Below are 26160 nucleotides of genomic sequence, written 5' to 3' on the forward strand. Positions count from 1 at the left end.
TTTCTGTAGCCCTCCGGTCCCCTTCCTACTACTAGTAGCGTGGACACTACTCGTATCGACCCGATAGAATTGGATAGCCACTATGGAACTGTGACAAAGTCGGTAAAAGTTGTTTGTTTCTTCGCAGGTAGACCCAACAGCAGCCATCCTATGAGAGTACCACAGTGAAGTTAAGAAAAGACATTTGGTGATACTCGCTGGCATCTCGTGCCACCGGCATTTGTAACTGCCAGACACACCCACTATCAAGAGATATGGGTCGTAAAAAGATTCAGATATCCCGTATCACTGACGAAAGAAATCGACAGGTAAGTGTTGTTTGAAACTACTAGGTCGCAGTTATTTATTAAAATATTGAAATATTTTAGATCCTATCTAGTTATTTTCTCTAAATGTAGAAAAAAAAGTCTTATTTTTAATATCTGTTAATTATTATATTGCAATTTATATAAAAATACGCAGAAAAACTTTTAATTATAAATATTAACAGCACATATATGTAGAATCATTAAAATAAAATAGTGTAGTCTGTATAATTTTTTTTTTGAAATCTAACGTATCACTTTAATTCGATGTATACATTTCTCGTTTTTATGTTCTATGTAATATTACAACTTATTATATGATGTGATATAATGTATTATTCAACAGTAATAAGAATGGACTTTACTGAGCATAAATTAAGTTTGGTGAAACTTATTCAAGTTGTTAGATTAGCTGAATTTATAAAGCATTTAAATTATTATTATTATTATTATTATTATTATTATTATTATTATTATTATTACTAAATATAAAGCAACAGGTTCAGCTTGATTTCAGCTTTAGATGATGTTTTCGGAGAGGAAAAAAATAGTAATCTACGAAAAGAAATAAACTAAAAAAGAATAAAACCTTGTATCCCAAGAATTAGGCCATGTCCAAGAACAGGCCATATCACATGACCCCTAGAAACATCTTATGGTAATAATTCTCTTAGACATATTCGTTCGAGCGGTACTTCATTTTAATTGGCCTTAAAGGGGACAACGACACTCATTTACCCTTTACTCTCTACTATCATATAGTCCTCTCTTTAACTGAAACAATAAACAAAAAAAGTTGGTTCTGTTGGAAAAGTTGTATACATAACTCCAGAACAGCACAAAAATTGCATTTATCGGTATGTTAGATCCAAACTTAAGGGTAGATTTGTATGATGGCTTTTTTTTTATTATTAATAACCATTTATAAATAAATAATCATTTATTTTTTATGGGCAAAGTGAATGAACATTTAATTTTAGCGTAAAAGATAGATGTTGACATCTTCCTTATTTTTTCTCGTTTGGTTGGTCTGACATTGCTTTACGTATGCTTTATCTTGTATGCTCTGACTTCCAAATGTTACCATGGCAAGGCGCATTATCAGTTTTCAATACGGATTACCATCTGAATCGATCATAATATGGCAAATAACACAGTGACATAATTTTGATCAGTTTTACTTTTGACGTAGGCTAGATGATCGTGACATTGTTGTGACAATGATGGGTCTCTATAAGATGAACGTTCCCCAGAGGGCTTTGAACTAAGTACATTACAGAGTGGGTTGTGGCAGACTAGGTCACCGGCCTTCGGCTGTGTTGTCATTGTGACGGGGTGGTCATTGGCCTGCCGTAGTAACTGACTACTCATTAAAAACTAGGCAGACATTTTATTCTAAGTTATGTGGCATGGTTGGTTGGTTGTAGTTATTTATTTATTTTATTATTTTTGTTATTCAACAGGAAGACCGACTCACCATTGTGAATACAACTGTCACAGTTTTAACGCTAGTGTCATTTACCTATCTACAATAGGTGACCAGGGGTTTAGGAAGTGCACCTGTTACACTTAGGAAGATAGAGTAAATGGATTCATTATGGCTAGCGGGATTTCGAAAGTTTTTCTCGCTTAAGGTGACCGCCGTTTTTTTTTTTTTTTTTTTTTTTTTTGTCAACCTACTGCACGTTCAACTGGAAACTTCCTTAATTTACCACTCATGGTATCACGCTTTTGATACGTGCTAGTGTTGTGTAAGCACAAAGGCGCGAAAGTGCGTCTATTAATGGCATTGTATCTATTGACAAACCTTTTATTTATTAATACGGAAATCTGCAACCAGATCACGAGTCCGTTATTAATTACCGTATTTTTAAGAAACTTTGTTTTGAGCTGTGTTGCAGAATTTCATTTGTGTCCCTCTTCTCAAAAACGATTTCATTACAGATTTCATTTGGGGGTACGGCAAATGTCATTAATTTAAAATCAGTAAGCTTCCGATTAAATATATTGTTCATTTGTTAATCTATTGGGTATAGCCGCATGTTTTCGCCAATACTTGATAACGTTATTTTGTTAACAGATTTTTTTTTTCTTCCATCAATTATATATAACTTTCGTTTCTTAAAATGTCCACATCACTGTATAGCATTATTATTTTAATTTATTTTATTTAGCATTTCCTCATGCGAAAATGCATCTATAAATTGCAGTCACTTATATAGAAAATAATTAAAAGTTAACGTTTAATTGTATTAATGGTAATTCTTTTAGAAAAGTTTACACTGCAATAGTAAACTTCTTTAGCTTTGACTTGTGGTCATGCATAGTAATGACCTCTGCTTAGAGTTGCCATCCTTGAAAGTTTCCAAATACTGAACACCCCCCCCCCCCTTCCTGTTTGTAATATAGGTGGAGTGTATATTGTGAATGTAATCCGTTACAAATGGAGCTGTCGGCGATATTCACCTACTGCAGTCCTTAGAATACAACTTTCCAAATGATGCTTGTGTATAGTATATCTAAACTAAATAGTAACCTTTAAAAAAAAATAATAGATGCAAGTGATTTACTCCATATTTTTGAATTATAGATCAATTTTGCAAGTAATAATTGCGAAAAAATAATTATATATAATTAGAATATTTTTCTTATGTAATTTTCCATATATTTAAATTTTTTATATAAACATTTTGTATAAAAATCAACATGTTATTAATGCCTACATTTGTGTTGTATAAAACTCACTGCATTTGTGGGGAAAAAGAATGAATTTCTGAAGTTTTTGAGACAATTATCTAAGGCAGTACATAACAGAGAGTACACGAGGATCAGAGGTACTGGATTTGATCATCTCATGAGATGATGTTATTACAAATGGGGTATCAAATCTTCCACCAGTTGGTGAGAGTGACCATGAGGTAATCACTTGTAGGGTGGCCAGCATATGAGGACATCTTTATGTGGAGTTATAAGGCTGATAATTATGAAAAGTCAGGAGACAGCTTGCAGCAATAACTTGGAATGAGGAACTGGATGGAAAGGATATCAAAGCTGCTTGGGCTCTACCCAAGAACTATCTGGTGGAGGCAATATCAGAATGTATTCCAAAGGTTAAGAGGTTAAATAGAGCAGATGTGAAATGGGTGAATCAAGAGTATGGTATGCAATCTGGAAGAAGGAGGAATTATCGAAGAAGCACAAGTTGAGTGATAATAACAACTAGTTGCACCTCACTTGATAAGGATAGCAAAACTGCAGTGGTTACCTAATAAGGCTAAAAAAATCCTTGGGAGTTTTTCGACGTGCAGCCAATAGATGAAAGAATGATTATGAAAGGATGACATTGATTGGTGAAAATGGGGGAATGAAAGCTGCTGCACAGGATATAGTTGAGTTTTTTAATGAACAATTTATAAAGGTATTTTGTTCCTGTGAATGTGACATAATACAGAACTTGGATGCAGTGGGAAGGGAGGAGAAATATTAAGAATTGAATAAACTTGATGTTAATAAGGGTGTTGGACTTGATGATATTTCACTGTGTGTTTTGAGAGAATGTTCCAGAGAATTAACAACAGCTTTTACATATCTTTTTGACATGAGTCTTGCACCAGGCCAAATTCCAAAGGAGTGGAAAAAGGGTAAAAGTATTCCAATTCATAAGGGAGGTGATAAAACTAGGGCTTTAAATTATAGGCCAGGCCAGTCTGTGTGTCTGAAGTTGTGGTTAATGTGCTAGAGAAGTTAGTTATGACCAAGATTCAGAATTAGATTGACAACAGAAAAATACTCTTTGGTAGTCAGCATGGGTTTGTTAAAGGAAGATTGTGTTTTAGCAATCTGCTTACTTATTATAACATTGATAAATTGCTAGATGACAAGCTGGTAATTAAATTGGAATGAATGGAGTTAGACAGTTGATTAGTGAACTGTATTGGAGATTGGTTATCTGATAGGTATCAGCAAGTTGTCTATGGAGGAGCAATATCCCAGAAGAGGAAAGTTATTAGTGGTGTACCTCGAGAGTCTGTTTTGGTTCCATTGCTGTTTAATTTGAATGTAAATGAGGGAGAGGTCTAAATGGTGATATGCAGTTGCTTGCAGATGATGTCAAGTTGGGGAGAACTATCAGAAGTAGAACAGATGTGGTTTTACAAGAGGACTTGAATGCACTAGTTGAATGGGCAAATGAGTGGGGATTTCATTTCATTGTTGTGAAGTTTAAGGTTTTGAAATTTAGGAAGCAGAGATGGGATGTAGAGTACACAATTGGTAGAAATATCATGGAAGAGATAGAGGAGATGAGAGATCTGGGAGTGATTTTGGACAAGGAACTAAAATTTTGGGGACATATTGCTAAAATTGTGAGGTTTGGTTTATTTGGATTTGCAGCTGAAGCAACTCAGGCTATGAGGCTTAAATTGTGAGGACAAGCATAGCAGATAATGGGAATGATGCAAAGGGCACTGACTTGTAGAAGTAAGGATGTTATGGTTCCATTGTTAAGGCTTTGATCAGCCCACATATGAATTATTGTGCATAGATTGGTACCTGGTTTTCAAAAAGATGATGTATTGGAAAGGGTTCAGTAACAATTGACTAAGGTAGTTTCTGGTCTCAGGAATGTTGAGTATGAAGACAGATTGAGAAAATGCAATTTTATAGAAACTGGTGGATAGGAGGAGAAGGAGGGGGAAATATGATTGACACATAAGTTGTGAAGGAGGTTATTACCTGATTAATGTGGAGGATGTTTTGCATAGAACGGATGAAGACAGGAAGCGAACAAAATGTCATCTCTGGAAGCTGTATAAGGAGAGTCTAAGTAAGGGGATGAGGAGCAGGTTTTTTGCATGGAGAGTGGTGAGTGATTGGAATGCAGTGACTGAGAGTGTGGAGATGGTGAACATATTTAAGGCACAGTATGATAAACTGTGTGTGACACAGTGGGACCTCCTGCAATGAGTCTTTTGACTCCATGGGGATTTGATAATAATAATAATGGGTCTTTATAAGATGAATATGCCTCAGAGGGCTCTGAACTAAGCACAATTCCAGAGAGGATAATCTGTATCATGAGTATATTAATATTTTATGATGTAACTTTATGAGTTATTTTTATTCACAATTTAACTTAATGGAGTATTTTTTATTCTCCTTGGCTGCATCCAAGAGATCCATTTTATTTTTAAATTTAGAAACCTCTTGACAAGAAAGTTTAAATTAGTAGGCACATACACATAATTCTTCCTTAAATAATGCACTTTCTATTTCTTTCTTCCTTCCACAGATTTTTTATTGTGGGAAATTATTCTTTCCACAGATGTTTACTAACAGGGATATATTGAACACATGATTCATCAGATTTAATGGTTGTGGCCAGTCTGTTTCGATTTAAATTGAAAATAGATTGAGTCTTTTTTTTTTAATGCATCCACTTTAAATTGTATTGAAATACAGATAACCATACATTCATACCAAGATTGAACATAATTAAGTGCCTCCATAATGCAGTTGGAAGAAAGATGGTACATTGTGCCCTTCGATTGGAAAAGACCTGAGTTCAATTCTTTTCGTGATGAGAGAAATCTTTATATGCACTTTTTCAGCTGAAAGTGAGTTAGCCGATCTCATATGGAGGTAGCATGGTTTTTCCTCCCAGAAACTCGGGGTTTTTTTTCATCCCACATACAGACAAGTTGGCCTTGAGAACATACAATTTACAGACAAAAATATACTAGTAGTGGTAATGGGCAGTAGATGACGTAGATGATATGGTAGTGGCGGTTCGGTATGGTTGGTGATATTGTAGCGGGGGACAGAGAGTTGTGGAAGTAAGTGCCCTCCCTCGATGAGTATTTGGACTCCTTAGAGGTGTCGCATAATAATAATAATGTGGACAGGCTTTAGAAAATGTGGAAGGGTGGTAACCTGCCACATTTATCAACAAAATTTTATATATATATATATATACAGGGTGGTCCATAAGTCATGGAACATTCCATAGAAATTGCCCTTTGTGAAGCTGAAAACGGAAGGCATTTATGTGATATGATGTTTCATAACTAATAAAAAAAAATCTGGTGATGTTGAACTTATGCAGTTGTTTCACAAAGATGGGCCTTTTCTATAGTATGTTCCATGACTTAATCCTGTACATAGTACAGTTGGAAGAACAAATGATATATATCTTTTGGTTGAAAAATATCTAAGTTTGATTCTCATAATTACCAGAGGAATTTTTATATAGGCATTTTCAGTCGAAGATGAGCTAGCCGATCTCATATTAAGAAAGGCAGGATGTTTTCCTCTTGGAATCTTGGGTTTTCTTCCAGCAAAATAGTCAACTCAGCCAGAGAGCACACGTGATTAACAGGCAAAAATATTGTATGGTGGAGATGGCTTATACGAGGTGGTATCAAAAAGTTTCTAGACTAGGTTTGTAACACGCCAATAGATATCAGCACAAGGCTACACACACACAGTCACAGGGAGCACCTACCTTCATAAGTCAGTGTTCCAAAAGACATCGTCCTGTGTACATTGGGAGCTGTGCAACTGATGCTATTCTGACCACCTGCATTACCACATCTGCGATTTCATCATGGACAGCAAGTTAGAACAAAGAGCAAATGTGAAATTCTGCATGAAACTGGGAAAATCTGCCACAGAGACGTTTGACATGATTCGGCAAGTTTACGGCGATGCTGCAATGAGTCATTTGAGGTGTTTTGAGTGGCACGTGTGCTTCAAGAGTGGAAGTACATCACTGGAAGACGATGAGATATCAGGAAGACCTTCAACGAGCTCAACCCCCAAAAATTTCGAAACCATTCAGCAACTTGTGCATGAGGATCGTCGGAGAACACTCCACAACATTGCTGCCATTGTTGGTGTGTAATACGGAACAGTCCGGGCAATCCTCACGTGTGATTTGAACATGCATTGTGTTGATGCCAAGTTTGTCCTCAGGCTGCCGACCCAGGAGCAGAAGGAAGACCGCATCAAAGTCTGCCAAGAACTCTGTCAGTGTGCCATGGATGACCCATCCTTCATGTCGAGGATCATTACCGGTGACGAAACTTGGGTGTATGGGTACGACAATGAGATGAAGCAACAGTCTTCACAGTGGAAGAGCCCATCATCTCCACGACTGAAAAAGGCGAGGCAGGTCCACAGCTCGACCAAGTGCACGCTCATTGTCTTTTTCGACATTCGCGGCATTGTGCATTGAGAATTCGTCCCCAGGGGCCACAGTAGAACAATAGCAAGTTCTACTGTCAGGCTTTTAAGGCATCTGAGGGAGTACATTCGGTCACGAATTGCACCCTGTCACCAGCTCTTCTCACACGTGAGTTTCTCGCCAGAAACAACATGATCTCACTTATGCACTCACTCTACTTGCCAGATTTGGCACCTGCAGACTTTGCCCCATCCCGAAGATGAAGATCCTGCTCAAAGTTCACCGTTTTGATACCATTTGGGAGCGTTGTATTGTTATGCAAGGGGACTATTTTGAAGGTGATAGTGTGTAAACATAGATAAATAAAGTAATTTCTCATAAACAGACCTAGTTTCGAAACTTTTTGATACCACCTCGTATGTCTGTAGATGGTGGATTGCATAGAAATATAGTATAATGAAAAATACAGGTATCCCTCGATTAACGCGGTTAATTAATCCCTCGATGTTACCATGTATATCAAAATTGTGTTAATCAAATCTAATAATCTATGGTAAAAAGTACAATTCATCCCTGATCGATTACTGTATTAATAATTCGTTTTATGTGGTATTCTTTTAGGAAAGATAAAAAATGAATGCAAAGTAAATGTTTAATAAATACTTGTACCTACATTGGTTACAGCAATTTTTTTTAATCAAACGAAGTTATAAAGAGTCATTTGAGCAGTTTTAGTTTTTTCTTATCGGCATAAATTCTATGATAACAAGCAAAATGACTCTCCAGACCTCGGCAAACAAGCATTCTTCGATTAACATCTGGATCCATATCCATTACTTGCTGCTTAAGCAATTCTAAACTGCGAAATATTCCATCAAGTTCTTTGACTATTATTTCCTTTGGAACCTCATCTTCACATTCTATTTGTTTGTTGTCTTCATATGTACTTTGTTCAATTTCAAGAAGATCATTGTCACTGAAATCTTTTGAATCCAATAATTCTTTAACATCTGCATCAACACCATCAAAACCAAGGTCTTCACCAATTGCAACGATTTCTTTGATCACGTTGTTGACAGGATTTTGAAAACACCCTAAGTCATTAGCGCATTCTGGCAGAAGGTTTTTCCAAACAGCTTTCACGCAACTAGAAGACACTTGCTCCCACGAGTCACAAATGTTCTGAATTGCGTGTTTAATGTTAAATTTTTTCCAAAATTCGTGGAGCGTAATTGCATTTTCACCTGTTGTTGTTTCAACTGCCTTTTAGAATGCCTTTTTAAGAAAATAGGCTTTGAAAGTTGCAATGACTCCAATGTCCATAGGTTGTAACAATGATGTTGTATTTGGTGGGAAAAATAAAACTTCCACATTCTCACACAGATCACTAAGAGAATTTGGATGACCACGAGGCTAGCAGCCTCACGGTGTGAGCATGATTTTGCGTGGTAAATTTGAAGGCACGTTAATCAAAACTCTTGCCGCATATATCAAGGGATCACCGCGATAATCAAATCCGCATTAAGCAAGGGATACTGTATAGTGTAATGCAGAGTGACTTTTCATGATAAGGCCTTGGGCTCCATGGAGATGTCAATCACTGATAAGATGCATTATATTTGTGGAGTCTTTTTTTTTTTTTTTTTTTTTTTTTTTTTTTTTTTTTTTTTTTGAGCGGAGGGAAGGAGGAAGCATGATTTGATTGTTGACTTTGATTAGAGGAGATATAGAATTCTATATTATATGCGTTATTATTTTAATGATTAAGGAGTCTGCATATTCATATCATGCTAACTTATCTTATTAACATAACATTTAAATTTTTTAGCCTTCTTAAAAAATTTAAGGAGAGGAAGAAGTGGTGGAAAGGATCCATTCACCAAGATTGTGGCAGGTCTATGGAATGCACTGTATGAAAATAGATTGAGTCTGTGGGCTTCAAAACCTAGCTGATAGGCAAATAAGAGGGACATAATAGAAGAATATAAGCTGTTTAAAGGTTTTTTTATAGGATTAACACTGAAGAGTTTTTACAGTACATGGCAGGAAGGGAGAGAAAACAAGGGATCATTCCTGGAAATTATATAAGAATGTGGTTAGCAGGAGTGTGAGGACTAAATTTTTTGCTTGGTGGGTGGTAAATGGATGGAATGAGTTGCCAGAGGTGGTTATGAGTGCTTCATCTGTGATTCGGTTCAGGGAGAGATACAATAGGTATTGTGTGAGCAGTTATTAGAGGCAGGGGGGGGGGTGACTCTTCTATGATCAGTCTTTGACTCCTTGGAGATGCCAAAGAAATAATTATAGAAATAATAATAATGGATTTTTGCATAGTAGAACAAGAGGAAGAAACAGAAACAAGAGGCCATTCCTGAAAGTTGCAAAGGGAAGTTGTGAGGAAGAGTGTGAAGTAGCTTTCTTTTCCATTAATGGAGGATGGTCAGGATGCAGACAGTTCACAGGTTGAAGGAGTGCTATGATATGCGTATTGTCTAAGATAGGTCTCCCTTGATAAATCTTGTAACTTCATGGAGTGAAACAGATCAAGCAGTTAATTTTAAGCAACATCAATAAATGAATATGATAATTAAAATCAAATTCCTGATATATACTCTCAGTGGGTGTATAGGATGTTATGAATGAAAAGTTTACACCACTACCAACTACCTGTTAATAGTTTTTCTACAAATTAATCTGTTAACTCTCAGGACTCCAGTATTGCCAGTTTTATATTTTGGTCTTCTAAGGCAGTGCTTCCCAAACTTATGGATGTAAAGGCCCCATTGGAAAAAAAACATCGTAATAAAGACATATATTATTTCACATTTATTGTATTTATATTCAATACAAAACACACACAGCGAATATCGCAAAAATCAAATGCAAATATTACATTTTTAGCATCTTATATACACATTTGACAGCACACTTAGTCTTAAAACATTTTAAATTTGTTTTCATTATTTCACAGCCCCCCTCAACAAAACTAATGGTTCCCAAGGGGGCTGCGGCTCACAGATTGGGAAGTGCTGTTCTAAGGCACTTTTTCTATATCATGGCACGTAAATCATGATCTTCCTCCAGGTCTTTTCCTGCCATCCATTTTTTACTGACCTTTCCTCTCCCATTCTATTTAAGTAACCATACCACATGACCATGTTGCTTGAGATTAGCTGTGCTCATACATTCCTGAATGCTAACAATATCAAGTTCTGTCTTAATTTCCTCATTTTTAATATAGTTCTGCTATTGATGTCGTTCACTCCCCTAATTATTATTATTATTACCACCCCCAGGACCTCATGGAGTCAAAGACTCATCTGGGAGGTCCTTTTATCACACACACACACAACAGCTCATCATACCATGTTTTAAACACACTCAAACTCCTTGCAGACACCACACTCTCAGGCAAGGCATTCCAATCATTCACAACTCTGCACGAAAAAAACCTGCCTCTCACTCCCCTGCTCACACCCTCTTTATACAGTTTCCAGGGATGACCTCTGGTTCTCCCCTGATCTCCCACTATTCTCTGTAGAACTTCTCCAGCATTGATCCTATAACAACCCCTTACCAACTTGTAGGTCTCTGTCATATCCCCCCTCTTCCTCCTGTCCACCAGACTCTGCAAATTACATCTTCTTAATCTTTCCTCATACTCGACATTCCAGAGGTCAGAAACTACCTTAGTCAGTCTCCTTTGGACCCTTTCCAACATCTCTTCATCCTTCTGAAAACCAGTGACCAAATCAGGGCACAATAGTCCATGTATGGCCTAATCAAAGCCTTATACAATGGAACAAGATTCTCCCTACTTCTACACATCAGTGTCCTCTGCATCATTCCCAGAAGCCTTTGTGTTGTCTTCACAATTTTGGCGATGTGTCCCCTAAATTTTAGATCCTTATCCACTATCACCCCCAGATCTCTTATTTCTTCTACCTCCAACAATATATTCTCACCAAGCATAAATTCTGCATCCCATCTTTGTTTTCCAAATTTTAAAACCTTACATTTTCCAACATTGAACTTGCGTCCCCATTTCCGTCAATCACTCAATCTATTCAAGTCTTATTTTTCTCAGAGCTCTCATATATGTGGTTTGCAATTTTTGATCATGTTTTATTTCTAACCCAGCTCTCATATCATAACTTAAAATTGGTTTGAACAAATTGGTTTGTCTTTTATACAGCACTATATTAATATTAATAATATTAATTAATAATATTAAAACACTATATTAATAGTGTTTTAACTAATCTCCCTCTTTTTTATTCCACATAAATTTATTCATTTTCTCTCTACTATATAGCGCTTCTGTAGCGCAATTGAAAGAACGACGATACATTGCGCCCTTCTATTGGAATAGGCCTAGGTTCGATTCTCGTCACCATGGGAGGAATCTTTATCTGGACGATTTTCATTCGAAGGTGAGTTAGCTGATCTCATATGGAGGTAGCAGGGTTTTTTCCTCCCGGAAACTCGGGTTTTTCATCCCGCATACAGACAAATCGGCCCTTCAGAACACATGCAATTTACAGACATAGCATACTAGTTGTGGCGGTGGTGAAGGAGGTGGGCAGTAGATGGCGTTGATGGAGATGATTCGTAGTAGAGGTTCGGTGTAGTGGTTGACAGTTGTAGGTGTCCTCCCACGATGAGTCTTCGGACTCCTTGGAGGTGTTAGGAATAATAAAATAATACCAGCTTTGATAATTCTGTTGTCTATTTCCATATTCAGTTTGCTATCTTCACTAAAATTTGTATAAACAGCTGAAACATTTTGCTTATTCTATAGGTTCTCCATTCAAGACAAATGGAACATGATTGTACATGTGATCATGTATAAGAAAGGCAAAACGTGCCTTGCTTATTGGTAGATAGATGACTAAAAAGTTTAGAAACATGGCTTAGTTGAATTATTTAATTATCTTTAAGTGATGCAATAGTCTATTATATCTGTTATAAAAATTCCTGAAAGCACAGCGTATTGACAGTCTTTATGTCAATAGCAGTGTCATTCATGTGTCTGAAGGATATCTGAATTCTGCTACAGTAGTGAAACAAGTGTGTTATGCATTCTTCCTTTACATCCTTCATAGATGGGATTTACATTAAAGAAAAAAAATCTAAAACTATTTATCATTATGTGACACTTCCAAGGAGTCCAAAGATTCATTGTGAGAAAGCACTCCACTCCACTCCATACAACCATCTCTACTACTTAATTCTCCATCTAAACTCAACAACACTATCCACCATCTATGCAAATGCTCTGTACTGCCTACCAGTAATTTTTTTTTTTTTTTTTTGTCTGTAAATTGTTTGGTGTTCTCTGGCTGAGGTATCTGTATGTGAGATTAAAAACCCAAGTTTTTGGAAGCAGTACACTCATCTTTCTCCATTTAAAATCATGTAACTCACTTTCATTTGTATATGCCCATAATAAAGATTGTTCTTAGCATGATGAGAATCAAACTTTGATCTTTTCAAATTGATGGGTGCAATGTCCCATTGTCATTCCATTTGCATTATAGAGATGCTTAAAGATCATTTTGCCAGCAGTACTCAATATTCTCAGGTGGTCATCTTCCCAGGCTCACCTCAGGTTTATTTTAGTAGTCAGATAAGAACCAGTGCTTTTGAATCTGGCTTTTTTCTGCCTTTGTGTGCATTTTATTATGCACAAAGGGAAAAGATGACTGACTTCTGCATATCTTTTGTTTATAATCTGGTCTCATGCCGCAGAAAGTTGGAAACATATGGTACATGTTTATGCTGAAGGTTAGATAATTCTGAAACCCTGCTCTAGAGACAAACCTGGCCTTTGTTATGCTACTTCAGTCCTCTAATTAAGCTATGTTTATGTTCAGTCTTGTGGTCAAAAATCATTCATCACCTAAAGACTTAAGTATTTATAATTCATGGAATTTGAATCTCTAGCCTGTTGATAGCAAAGTGGAGACCATCTACTTATCTCTACAGGCTAGCATTTTAATTTGTACTAATTTACATATTTCAGTTGTGAAATTATGATTTTTTTGATACATTTTATCATACTTTTCTTTATGTGCGTAAATCTATAATTTTATTTATATTTTCTTTAGGTAACATTTACTAAGAGGAAGTTTGGTCTTATGAAAAAAGCCTATGAATTGAGTGTGTTATGTGACTGTGAGATAGCTCTCATTATTTTTAATAGCACCAACAAGTTGTTTCAGTATGCAAGCACAGATATGGATAAAGTGCTACTTAAATACACAGAATATAATGAACCCCATGAGAGTAGAACCAATAGTGACATTGTGGAGGTTAGTAACATTATTTGCTAATTATATATCTCTTAATTTATTAAATTTATAGGCAAACTAACAAATCCAAGAATAAATTAGAATTTTGAAATAACTGTGTTTAAAAATATAAATTTTTTTTTGTAATTTACATGTCATGTAGTATCTTGTAACAGATTTGAACTTAACAGATGAAATTATGGTAATGATAATAGAGAATTGGCAGAATATCCACACATAGCTGCTGACTAGCAGAACTTTTTATTTTATTTTATTTTTTTATTTTTTACAGCTAGTTCCTTGAGTTCCAAGGTTGGTTGATGTTTAGTATAGCAAAGCATGAGATTTTTAACTTGCATTCCATGCCCTAAAATTCAGACCATTTCACACTAGTTAGACAACAATAAATAAAAAAATAAAAAAATTGAAAACAATAAAGTATACCTAAAAAATTTAACCAAATTCAATGTAAAAACACTTTCATATAAATTTTATTATTTGCATAGAATTTAATGTTGCTGCAGACATGTATATTACTATGCATAATGATGCATAATGGCAAGGATTATTACCTAGACTGGTCCTAGACTAGACCTTTATTGAGGTTTCCTCAGTGAATCTAGACCCAAAAGACCAAAGAAATACCAAAGTTGATTTTTTTTTTTTTTTTTTTTTTTTTTTTTTACTGCTCCCATTCATGACAGGTTTCTATATTGTCAGTGGGTGGACTGTATATTTTATATTAATGTCGAAGTCATATAAGGTGATATACCATTTTACTACTTGTGTATACAAAATATATGATTTCTGTATTGATTTAACCTCAATATCTTCCTGGGGTTAGCTCCCACTGAGGAGACTTCAACAAAGGTCAAAACAAGTCATTGGGTAGCGACTGTTCCCATAATGCCGTAGCTGGCCTGGTTAGCCGAGTGGTTAGCATATTCACTCTCCAGAAAAGGCTGTGGGTTTGAATCCCACCGTGGGCATGGCATGGATGTTTGTGATTGTCTGTGAAAATACTGGTGGTGGTAGTCGGCGGTAGATGATGAAGGTCGTTGTGGTTAGTGGAGTGGTGGAGACGGAGGGTTGTAGAGTAGGTGCCCTCCCTCGATGAGTCTTTGGACTTCCTGGAGGTGTCATGTAATAATAATAATAATATACATATCAGAGAGGAAGTGTGTTTTGCATAATGGGATGCTAAGGCAATTAAGAAATCTGCCATGCAGCCATGGAATGGAATCCACAAGGTAAAAGAAAGCCTGGCTGTCCTAAAAATACATGGAGGAGATTGACTTTAATGGAATGTGAGAAGAATAGTGCTGCTGAACTAAGACCAATAACATGGATATAGAACTGATGGAAAGCATTTACAGCCTCCCAATGTTCCAGATGGAATCTGAGAAAGAAGACCATTGAATGATGTGAAGTCAACAACCTCTATATACAAGTAGCCTAGTCATGAAGATATACGTTATGCATAAACTCTTCGTATACTTTGGTATAGGATTAAAACAAGAATATAATTTGTTGTTTATTATAATTCACAAAACTGATCTGTTATTCATCATTGAACCTTGACTGGTATCCTTTATCAATACAGCTCACTCAAACTTTCCATATTATACCATATGTAATGCCCCCATAAGATATGCACTTTGGTCACGTCTAATATCCCATGTTAAAGGTTTTCAGACCTGGAATCTCCTTTATATAAGGTGAGTTAACTAGTCTCATATGGAGGTAGTAGGGTTTTTTCTTCCAGAAACTCAGTTTTTTCATCCTGCAAACAGCCAAACTGGCTCCTGTGAACACTCATTTACAGACATAAAATACTCTTAACGGGATGCAGCAAAGGAATGGCAAGCTGGCTGAATTAAATTGTTTAAAAACTCTAATTAGAGCATTCAACCCATCTAAAGACAGAAGACAGTTGAATGGATGGATAAAAATTGATCACATATAGTCTGATTACCCAAACAGTATCTTACTGTTTGGGTGATCAGACAAGAGTCCAAGGAACATTATCTTAATGTTCCTTGGAGATGTGAATGTTCATAATTCCAACTGCTTCCCTTTTCTAATGTAAAAGACCAAGCTGGAAGAAAAGCTGAATTGTTTCTGTCAGATCTAATGCAAATAATTCATTTATCTACCTACTGGAATACCAGATAATTCGCATCATTCTCTCAACACCCTGTAGCCTTTCTTGACTAGTTCTCCCTCCAGATATGATATTGATGTTAACTCGCCTTGTGGCTATAAATTAAAGATACCAAAAAATTATATACTTGATTTAATCCTTTATCCAAATGAAAGTAAACAGAATTTGCACCTGAAGTATCTTCAGGACTGGGCAACTCGTATATAGAAGCTGATGACTTCACATCACTTGCCTTAGTATCCCATAATGCAAAGCATTACAGGTATGTATAATGCTATACATTATGGGAAGCATTATTACACTTACACTTGGATAAAGGATTAAACCAAGTATATAATTTCTTGGTATCTTTAATTTATAGTATAACCAAGTGGAAAAACTTCCAACATCTCCTCGTGGCTGCTCTGACTTTAACAATATCTCCTTTTCTACAAATTATCTTTCTCCTAACTGATCTTAGCCTTGTATCCTATGGTAAAGTGGTGCCAATTGGGTTGACCTTTGAGATATCTATGCCTCTTTTCCATGACCTTATTATTGTTTCTCACTATTCAAGCACTTGGTTTGATCTGGTAACTGAAATTATTCTTACTGGTATGAGTGCCTTTATTACCCACTTCACTCAAAACCCTTATCCAAGTGTTGCCTAATGGCTTAAATTAAAAACTTAGTTTCTTGTTCATCTCACACTACAGGCCTTCACAACTGCAATAAAACATCAACATCCATAGCAGACTTTGTAAGGGCCATATGCTAACCATGCTTCCTTCTCAAATGATAGTGAAGCCTTCTGGTCCATCAGGGCTGTTGGGCACAACTGCTGTCTTAGTATGTTTTCACTTTTCTTTCTTTCTCAACCTCATGGAATAATAGTAACCTCCTAAAGATAAGGCAGACTTCTTGACACCAGTCTTCTCCAACTCTAAATTATAATAGAGAAGAAGTTATGTTCTTGTTTTAATCCTTTACCTGCAGCTTAAGTAAACAAAGTATGCTGTGAAGCATTTTATGCTAACCACCCGGCCTGGTTGGCTGAGCTAACCACGGTTGGATATGCTAACCACTCAGCCAACCTGGCCACTGTTAGCAGTGGCCAGGCCAACCAGGCCAGGCCACTGCTAACCAGGAGAGTGGTTAGCATATCCACTCTCCAGCCAAAAAGGCTGTGGGCATGGATGTTTGTAATTGTCTGCAAAAATACTAGTGATGGTGGTGGGTGGTAGATGGCATTGGTGTAGTTGTGGTTCGTTGTAGTGGGTGGAGACAGAGTTATAAAGTAGGTGTTCTCCCTCGATGAGTCTTTGAATTCCCTGGAGGTGTCATATAATAATAATAATAATAATAATAAATTGTTATTATTGTAGAAAGTTTTTTTACCTTGGGTATAATATATGTTAAAGATACCAAGCTATTTTACCTGGTTTTTGCTTACTTGGGAAATGGACCAGGTTTAATAGCTTGGTATCTTTAACATTGTTATTATTGTGACTTTTATATAAGTGATTATTATAGTCACTCATTATTGTGATAATAATGAGTGACTTAAACTATGGAAGCCTTGACTAGAAGCAGGAAATAACATGTTTGAGTAAAGAATTGAATTCTAGACTGGTTCGAATTGTGTTCCATTACTCATTACACTGAAGATACCTTTGATATTAAAGCCAATATTTTACATAACTAAATTTTTTCAATTTAAATCTTCCATTTCTAATTTTTTGTAAGTATGTCTGCTATTCTTACCAAGGAAGATACTGAGATTAAATCAGGGCAGAATTCATATTTTTCATATACAAATAGTAAAATGGTATTTTATCATGTTATTATAATACTCTGGATCAGTGATAGTTGTAGTAGCCTAGTCATGAAGATACTTCCCATGCAAACTTTGTTGTTTACATTTGCATAAATGATAAAAACAAGAATATAATTTATCTATTATAATTTACTTTGTATCAAAGCAAATAACTTTACAGTATGGCAGAAGAAGTCAAAATGAGTGTAGAGTGGGCAGAATATTGAAGATATTTTGGCCACACCATATGATGATGAGTTATATAAACATTTAAATCAAAGCATTGCAGGTGAAAGATGCAGATGGAAGTGAGTTGGTCACATATTGAGAATGGATAGAGGGGAAATTCTAAGGGTAGTTTTGAAATTCTGGAAGGAAAAAGAGAAGAGAAATTTCTAAAATAACTTGGCAAAGAATGACAGGAGGGTGATAATAATGAGGGACTTAAACTATGGAAGCCTTGACTAGAAGCAGGAAATAACATGCTTGAGTAAAGAGTTGAATTCCTTGAGCTATTTAAGTGCTACTACCTCATGCAATATAAGATAGTTGAAGTAACATGTAGGATATGAATGTTTGATTTAATAATATTGACTCATACAGTGATAATAGAAAATGCCACCAATGGAGAGAGTGGTTATGTGGTTTTGCCACAGGGAGTGGCTAGGCTGATACAACCATCATGTAACAAAAGAGATGTGTGGAATTACAGAATAGTGGACAATAATAAATTAAGGAAACAGATCGGTGTATGTAGTGGCTTGATCAGTTGAAGGATAGAAAATCAGCAGTGGCTGGAACTTGAGGTACTTAATTGATTCTGTTCAAGTCCAGTCCCAGACTTCTACGGAATCAGTTACTTATGGTGATGTTAGATTGCATTTCTAAGGTTCAGTGGATAAATAAAGTAGGAATAAAATGAATGAATCATGAAATTATGTAGGAAAGAGGACATTATTAGGAGATATAAAGAACAGGGTACTCCTCAGTAGCATGAGGTGCAGGCTAGATAGGGCTTTGCTTTACTGATTCAACAGAAGCAGTAAAGCAAAGCCCCTAGAAAATTCTGCAGTTATGTTGTTAGTAGAAGAAAGAGTGAATATGGAAGACTTACTTTAGATATAGAGGAATTATTGCACAGAGTAATGGATGATGGGAGAATAAGAAGTCATCCCTGGAAATGCACAGTTTTTGTTAGTAAGGAAGTGAAAAGTTTATTGTTTTGCATAGGCTTAAACATTGAATGAATGGAATTCATTGCCGGAGTGCCTGAATTTTTTTCAATGCAAGATATAGGTATTGTGGTCTCCAAGTGTTTGTTGGCCTCATGCAATGAATCCTCTGACCCCATAAAGACCTAGAAATAATACTAATATAGCAATGATGAGGAGAATGTTGATATGTATGTGTAAAGAGATTATGGTCTCATTGTATTATGCCTTGATTAGGCCACATATGGATTGCTGTGCTCATATTTAATCATCTGGTTTTTAAGGGAATGCAGACATATTGGAAAAGGGTCCAGAGAAGAGTAGCTAGTGACAGAGTTCTGAAATGGTGAGTATGAGCAGATTGAGAACATGCCATTTGCAGAGTATGATGATTAGGAGGAGGGATGTTATGATTATGACATATTAAATTTAGTAAGGTATCAAACTAATGTGAAAAAGATTTTTTCACAGGATAGAAAGAGAAGAGAGAGACAGTGATAAAACAAGAGGCTGTCCTTGGAGGCTGTATGAGAATGATGAGAGAGCACAAGAATGAAGAGCAGGTGTTTTGTATGAATATTAGTTGGTGAGTGGATTGTATTTCCTGAGTGTGTGTGTGTTTGTGTGGTGAGAAACTGTGAATCAGTTTAAGATATAGTTTGATGACATTTGCACATGTGTGTGCGTGTGTGCATGACAGTGAGAATATCCCAAGATGAGATTTTGATTTAATGGAGGTCTAATCATAATAATAATCTTTTCAAAATTTGAAAATGAACATGATGTAAAGTAGAGCTTCGCTAAATGTTGGAAAACCATGTTACATGACATTTTAGGTTATTAAAAAGCTTATAGTTGCTAGTAAACAAGCATGAAAATATGGTATACATTTCTTTCAATCCACAGAATACTCTTGTTTGTTTCACTTGTTGGGATTAAAATGTATGACAGTCATTTGTATGATAACTCTGATCATAGCTTAGACACAAAACAGTTGGTCAGCCATATTTTACTTCTCTGCTTCTTGTCTGAAGCTGATTACTAAATGTTATATATTTATCAATCTATTTATCAGTTGCAATAAAATATAACAAATTTAATGAGAAAATGATTTCCTTTGTTTTCTGTATACAACTCTAAAGCTGATTGCCAAGTTGTATATAGAAAACAAAGGAAATCATTTTTGCATTAAATTTGTTATATTTTATTGCAGTTGATAAATAGATTGAGATAACATGTGTTTAAATAATGGGAAAAATGTAATCATATTCTTTTATAGCTAATTATTCAAGAAATAAATTTAAAAGTTTTATTATTATGGTTCTCTATCATCAAGCAACAATTTATTTAGCATGATGTTCTGAATTATGTGTGATAAGGTTCAGTTATTACATCTTTACAGGTAATGTTTCAATTCTATTTATCATATGTTTCATATGATAGATTTTTTTTTTTTTTTGCATAGAGAGCATAAATGAGTGGAATGCATTGCCAAAATGAGTTTAAGGTTAAATATGATGGATGTTTCTCACTTAGTGAGACTTTCCGCAATGATTCTAATTCATAGAAGTTGTCATAATATTAATTATAATAATATATATTTTATAGAGCTTCATTATTTTTAATAGTTTTACATTATGTTTCTAATATATAATGTTTTATAGATAACCAGTTTTTGATATCTAAGTTATATTTCTTTATAGGCATTGAGTAAAAAAGAACATAAGCATTCTAGTAATGGTTGTGACAGTCCAGAACCAGATCAAGATCAGTATGCATTGACTCCAAGGACTGAAGCCAAATACAACAAGATCAATGAAGAATTTGAAATGATGATGCAAAGAAATGTTGTGCTTAATGGAAATAGGGTGTGTAGAGTTATTTGGACAAAGAAGCCTTTTAATGAGCATTAAACTGAGATAAAATGTTTTTTCAGTGATTTTAGATTATATTTCTTATAGAGAATATATGTCTAGTCTTATATGAGATGCTTCAAATAAGATAACTTCTAAATAATGAATTTATTCCTTAAAAAAAAAAAGGTTGCAGTAAATATATCTCAATATATTATAATCAGTTTTGTACTAATTTGTTTCAGTAAGTAATATTATTATTAATTAAGTAATAAGTACCTATTATTTATTCCGTCTGTCTGATCAGTTTTAATTTAGCATTTGGAATCGTTACAAAAATTTATCAAGCCATATCAGTTTTGGTTTCAGTTAAACCATTTGCAGGAGAACAGCTTGTCAGAATTGTATATTGCAATAGCTCTATTCTTGTTGGATGGAATAAAAAAATTTGGGATTTAGGATGCACGCAAAATGTCCATGTAGATCAAGTGTGTTTTCAATGAGACATTTTTATAGGTTAAACAAAATATTTTCAAGTGATATTAATAATTCTGTATCTGCAGGATGGAATTTAATAAAATTTGGTGTTAGGATCTCCATTAAATTTTTTTCAAATGATTCAGTCAGACCATTTGTGATGACAAGACTATATGTCTACACTGATTAGCCAGAAACAGATCGTTGTATCTTATAAATTTGCGTCCTCTTTTACCTAGCGTGTGCATGTTACCTTGGAAATTTTTGATCATGTCTGATGTAGAGAATGCAGCTTCTATTGCTGCTACACCGAAGAAGGGAAAAGCATCTAAGCCCAAAAAATCAAAGGTAGTTGCATCGCATCGTAAGGTGTCTGTCATGGTAAATGCTGCCATATTGTCTTTCAAAGAGTGTGGAGGTTCTTCACTTCAAGCTATTAAGAAGTACATCTTGTCCCACTACAAAGTAGATATTGAACGTTTACCCCCCCATTCATCAAGAAGTACTTGAAGATGGCTGTTGCTGCTGGAGATTTGATTCAGACTAAAGGAAAGGGTGTATCAGGTTCATTTAAGATGAGTGCTGGGACTTCAAAGTCAACAGAGAATCCCCCCCCCCCCCCGCCCAAGAAACCAAAGAAAGCATCCACCCCTGTCAAGAAATCCAAAACTCCTGTGAAGAAAGCCACTTAGCCTTTTTAACAGTGAAAACCGCATAGAAAACCACATAGCCTTTTTAGCAGTGACCTTCTAGAGCTTAGAAGCTTTAGAAGAACACTGTTAAAAAGGCTATGAAGAAACCAGCAGCAGCCAAGAAGAGCAAACCTGCAAAATCTCCGAAGAAACCTAAAACTCTAAAGCCAAAGAAAGTAAAGGCAATACCTAAAAAGGCTACAGGAAGGAAAACGTGGCAGCTAAAAAATAAATTTTCTTTACAGAAGCTCAACTGCCCTTTTACATTTTTTTTAGCCGGTCTGGTTAGTGTATTCACTCTGCTGCCAAAAGGCTGGGTTCGAATCCTGCCGTGGGCATGGACGTTTGTCATTGTCTGTGGAAATACCAGTGGTGGTGGTAGTGGTGGGCAGTAGATGGCGTTGGTGTAGTTGGGATTAGTTGTAGTTGGTGGAGACAGTTGTAGTTGGTGGCCTCCCTCGATGAGTCTTTGGACTCCCTGGAGGTGTCACATAATAATAATAATAAATGTGGTGACACACTTGTTAGTTGAGTTCTTTGAATAATGCAAATTTGTCACAGCCATCATGATGCAATAACAATGAAATATCAACAATCCAAAATACAACTGTAAACAATTTCAAACTATTTTATGTAAAGAATCATAAAAATTTTTAAGTCTAATGATTTTTTTGATCTTGTGTTGTCTGTTGTAATGCAGTAATATTCATTAAACCACTGACAACTCATCTTATAAGATTTTTTCATTATAATATAATTTTTATTGGCAGAAAATGATACTTTTTTCTTTTTCACTATAATTGAGACATATTGATAAAATTATTTGAAAAGATAATAATGATTGTTTTCGGGTTGGTAGAATTTAACGAAATTGAAAGAAATAAAACAAAGTTTTAAAAGGAATTAAAGTTGAGTGGCTTTTACAGGTAAACTGTAGACCTAACTACACAAACATTATCGAAGAAAGAAAGGAACAGTTCAAAAACATGAACCAAACCTCGGAGTCTCAGTGGCAGACTCTGAAGAAAACATTGTGTGCAAGGATAGAAAAATAAAAATGCTATGGTAGACACAAGATGTTAAGGAAGCAGTCCTGGAAAAGAAGAAAGCATACCAAAAGTTCCTAGCACATAAGTTGGCAGATGCCTCGAAAGAATACAGAGAAAAATGTAACAGAGCTAAGCTGTGTGTAAGAGTAGCTAAACAAACATCATGGGAAGACTTTGGTAAGAATATAGAAGAAAATATCAAAAAAGTGAGAAAGTATTAAGGAGGCTATTTAAAAAGCTTAGAAATGAAGGCAAGAGTACTGTTAATGGAATCAAAGCTTATAAATGAAAACTGAAAATAAGGAGATCCTATCTGTTTTGAGTAATTACTTTAAAAGACTGTTAAATGAACAATCAATAACAGAACAGTACTAAAAAATTTTCGAGAGGAATGTGAACAGGAGTACATATCACTATTTGAGGTAGAAAAAGCCATTAAAATTTTGAAATGTGGAAAGGCAGCTGGAATAGATGATATTTGACCAGAAATACTTATGTGGGTATAAAAGTTTTGCAGTAGCTACACCACATAAATGAGAAGGCTGTAGGTTAGATTAGTTGGTCAAATTTCAGATGATTGGAGTGGAGCTCTAATATAAAAATGCTCGATCTATAAAAAAAAGGAATAAAGCTGAATGTGAGGATAACAGAGGAATTTCTCCACTAAGTGTTCCAGGTAAGATTTATGCAAACGTACTTGAAAAAAGGTTGAGAAGAATTGTGAAGAAACTTGGAGAAGAAAAAGCTGGGTTCAGGCCAAATAGCGGTTGTCAAGATCAGATTTTCACTTTAAGACAAATAGTTGAAAAATTGTGGGTATATTTACATGGATCCATATTTAAGTTTTTGTAGATCTGGAAAAGGCATGTGACAAGGTTACCAATGAAAAACCTTTTGGAACGCTACAGTTATATGGGGTAAATGGAACATTATACAGAGCAATATGCATAGTCTATATTTAAGTTATGTCAGCAGTTAGAATTAAAGCAAATAAGGAAGATGGTTTGATATAAAATCAGGTGTAATACAAGGATGCACATTATCTCAACTCTTATTCATCATCTGTATTGATCACACTATGAAAGAAAGTGGCATTAAACTTCACATTACAATTGGAGATATCAAACTTAGCTCTTTGCTTTATGCAGATGATGTTGTACTCTTGAATATGTCCAGTGTCTCTAACTAAATTGAATAACAGGTGTAACAAATTTGACATGAAAATCAGCAATAAAAAGACCAAAACTATGAAAATAGGCAAGAACATAGAAATCTTTAGCTACACTCTGAATGGAGAGCCTATAGAACTAGCCTATTTTCCTACCATCTTGATGCCAAGATGGTAGGAAAAAGATCCAAAGGAAGATTAAGGTTTAGGTAGATTGATTCAGTCAGATGTACCATAGAAGAATCAAATGTTAGATATGACAAGTAATAGACTAATTTGAAGGAAATTTGTTGATAGGAAATTATTAATAATGTAAACTTATTCATTTAGGCACAATTTTTAGTGAAGATGGCAAATTAAATATGGAAATAGACAACAGAATAAGTGAAGCTCGTATGTTTGGGAGCCAGTTGAATAAATTTATATGGAATAAGAGAAAAATTAGCCAAAACACTAAACCAGTATACAAGACAGTGTTCAAACCAATTTTAAGTTATGGATTTGAGAGTTCTGATCAAAGATTAGAGACCAAAAATCTGAGAGTTCTGAGAAAGATTAGGGGAGTGAACGGATGGCATCACTGGCAGAATTATATTAAAATTGAAGGAACTTGACATAGTTTGCATTCAAGAATATGCAATCAGGGCTAATCTAAGGTGATATGCTCATTTAAACAGAATGGAAGAAGAAGAAAGATTAGCAAAGTAGGTGTTTGATGCCAAGATGGTAGGGAAAAGATCCAAAGGAAGATTAAGGTTTAGGTAGATTGATTCAGTCAGATGTACCATAGAAGAATGAAATGTTAGATATGACAAGTAATAGACTAATTTGAAGGAAATTTGTTGATAGAAAATTATTAATAATGTAAACTAATTCATGTAGTGCTGTCATAGTAGCCTGAACATTCCTTGAGGGTACATATCAGGAAATTGATGATGCATATATACCAGTTTAATGGCAAAATTAGACAAAACAAAATTTTATCTCTACATCACTGATATCAAACTCGCTCTATATTCAACTGATTTGGTAATCAATAGTTTTCCTTATAGTAATGTTATTATCAAACATTAGGCTTAAGGAATTGATTACAGACAATCACAAAACAGTGCATTCTTAAGCCTTGTTATAGATTGACTTCATTGAAAAAAGCTAAGATTCTTTTCTTCCTTGACAAATAAGGAGGTATTATAATTGGCTTGTATAAAGCCTTCATCATACCTCATATGGGTCCGAGACAATTGACCAAGGCGGTTTCCAGTCTCTGGAAAGAAAGATTGAGGAAATGCAATTTGTTTCAGACCTTGTAATTATGAGCATGCATAATGCAGGATGAAGTGGCGTGATATGATTGAGACATCAGTTGATGAGGATTTTTTACTGGATTAGTACATAAGAGATTTTTCATAGAATTAGGGAAAAGGGATAGAACAAGAGGCCATCCTTGAAAGAGGACTTATTAAGAGAAGAAAATGGAAACAATAGGAGAGAGGGAATGGTAAGAGGTATAATGTATGGGAACTCAGTGATCCGTGGTTCAAGATAGGATGCGTGAGGAGTGTTTGCCAGGAGGAACGATAGAAAGTGTGGCTTTGGCAGTTAAGAGAGGTGAAAGGGTGGATGAGATGATTGTGATGGTGAGAACAAACGACTTGAGTGGTGGTGTAAATAGGGTAGCGAGAGATCTGAGATTCTTGCTTGAGGTGGTACAAAAGAAGACACAGAGAGGAAAGATAGTGTGTGTGTGTGTTGCCTAGGTATGATAATGATGAGCTGAGCAGAAGAGCAGTAATATTGAGTGACATAATAGCTAGAATGTGTGACAAGAGAGGACTGGAATATGTGGATGCTTGGAGTGCAATTGAGGACAGAGAGGAATTGTATGCAAGAGGCCGCTTACATTTGAATGAGGAAGGACGTAGGCATCTGGAGAGATTGCTGTTCTGAACAAGTCAGTGTGTCCCAGGGAG

General features: G+C 35.4%; 1 protein-coding gene across 6 annotated transcripts in view; it reads left to right on the plus strand.

The window, feature by feature from the left end:
* LOC150100421 (myocyte-specific enhancer factor 2-like) overlaps positions 1-26160 on the plus strand; it is a 287084-nt gene that overhangs the window by 202617 nt on the left and 58307 nt on the right. For all 6 annotated transcript variants that reach the window (XM_090402909.1, XM_090402910.1, XM_090402912.1 and 3 more), the window contains 3 exons: positions 128-308; positions 13599-13802; positions 20655-20819. In XM_090402909.1, coding sequence (XP_090259035.1) covers positions 255-308; positions 13599-13802; positions 20655-20819 — 423 coding nt within the window. In that variant the 5' untranslated portion in view covers positions 128-254. The remainder of the gene's footprint in view (positions 1-127; positions 309-13598; positions 13803-20654; positions 20820-26160) is intronic.

The sequence above is a fragment of the Typopeltis vanoorti genome, chromosome 13 (genome assembly GCF_054136105.1).
Source record: "Typopeltis vanoorti isolate ZY-2024b chromosome 13, IOZ_Tvanoo_1.0, whole genome shotgun sequence".
NCBI classification, from domain to species: domain Eukaryota; kingdom Metazoa; phylum Arthropoda; class Arachnida; order Uropygi; family Thelyphonidae; genus Typopeltis; species Typopeltis vanoorti.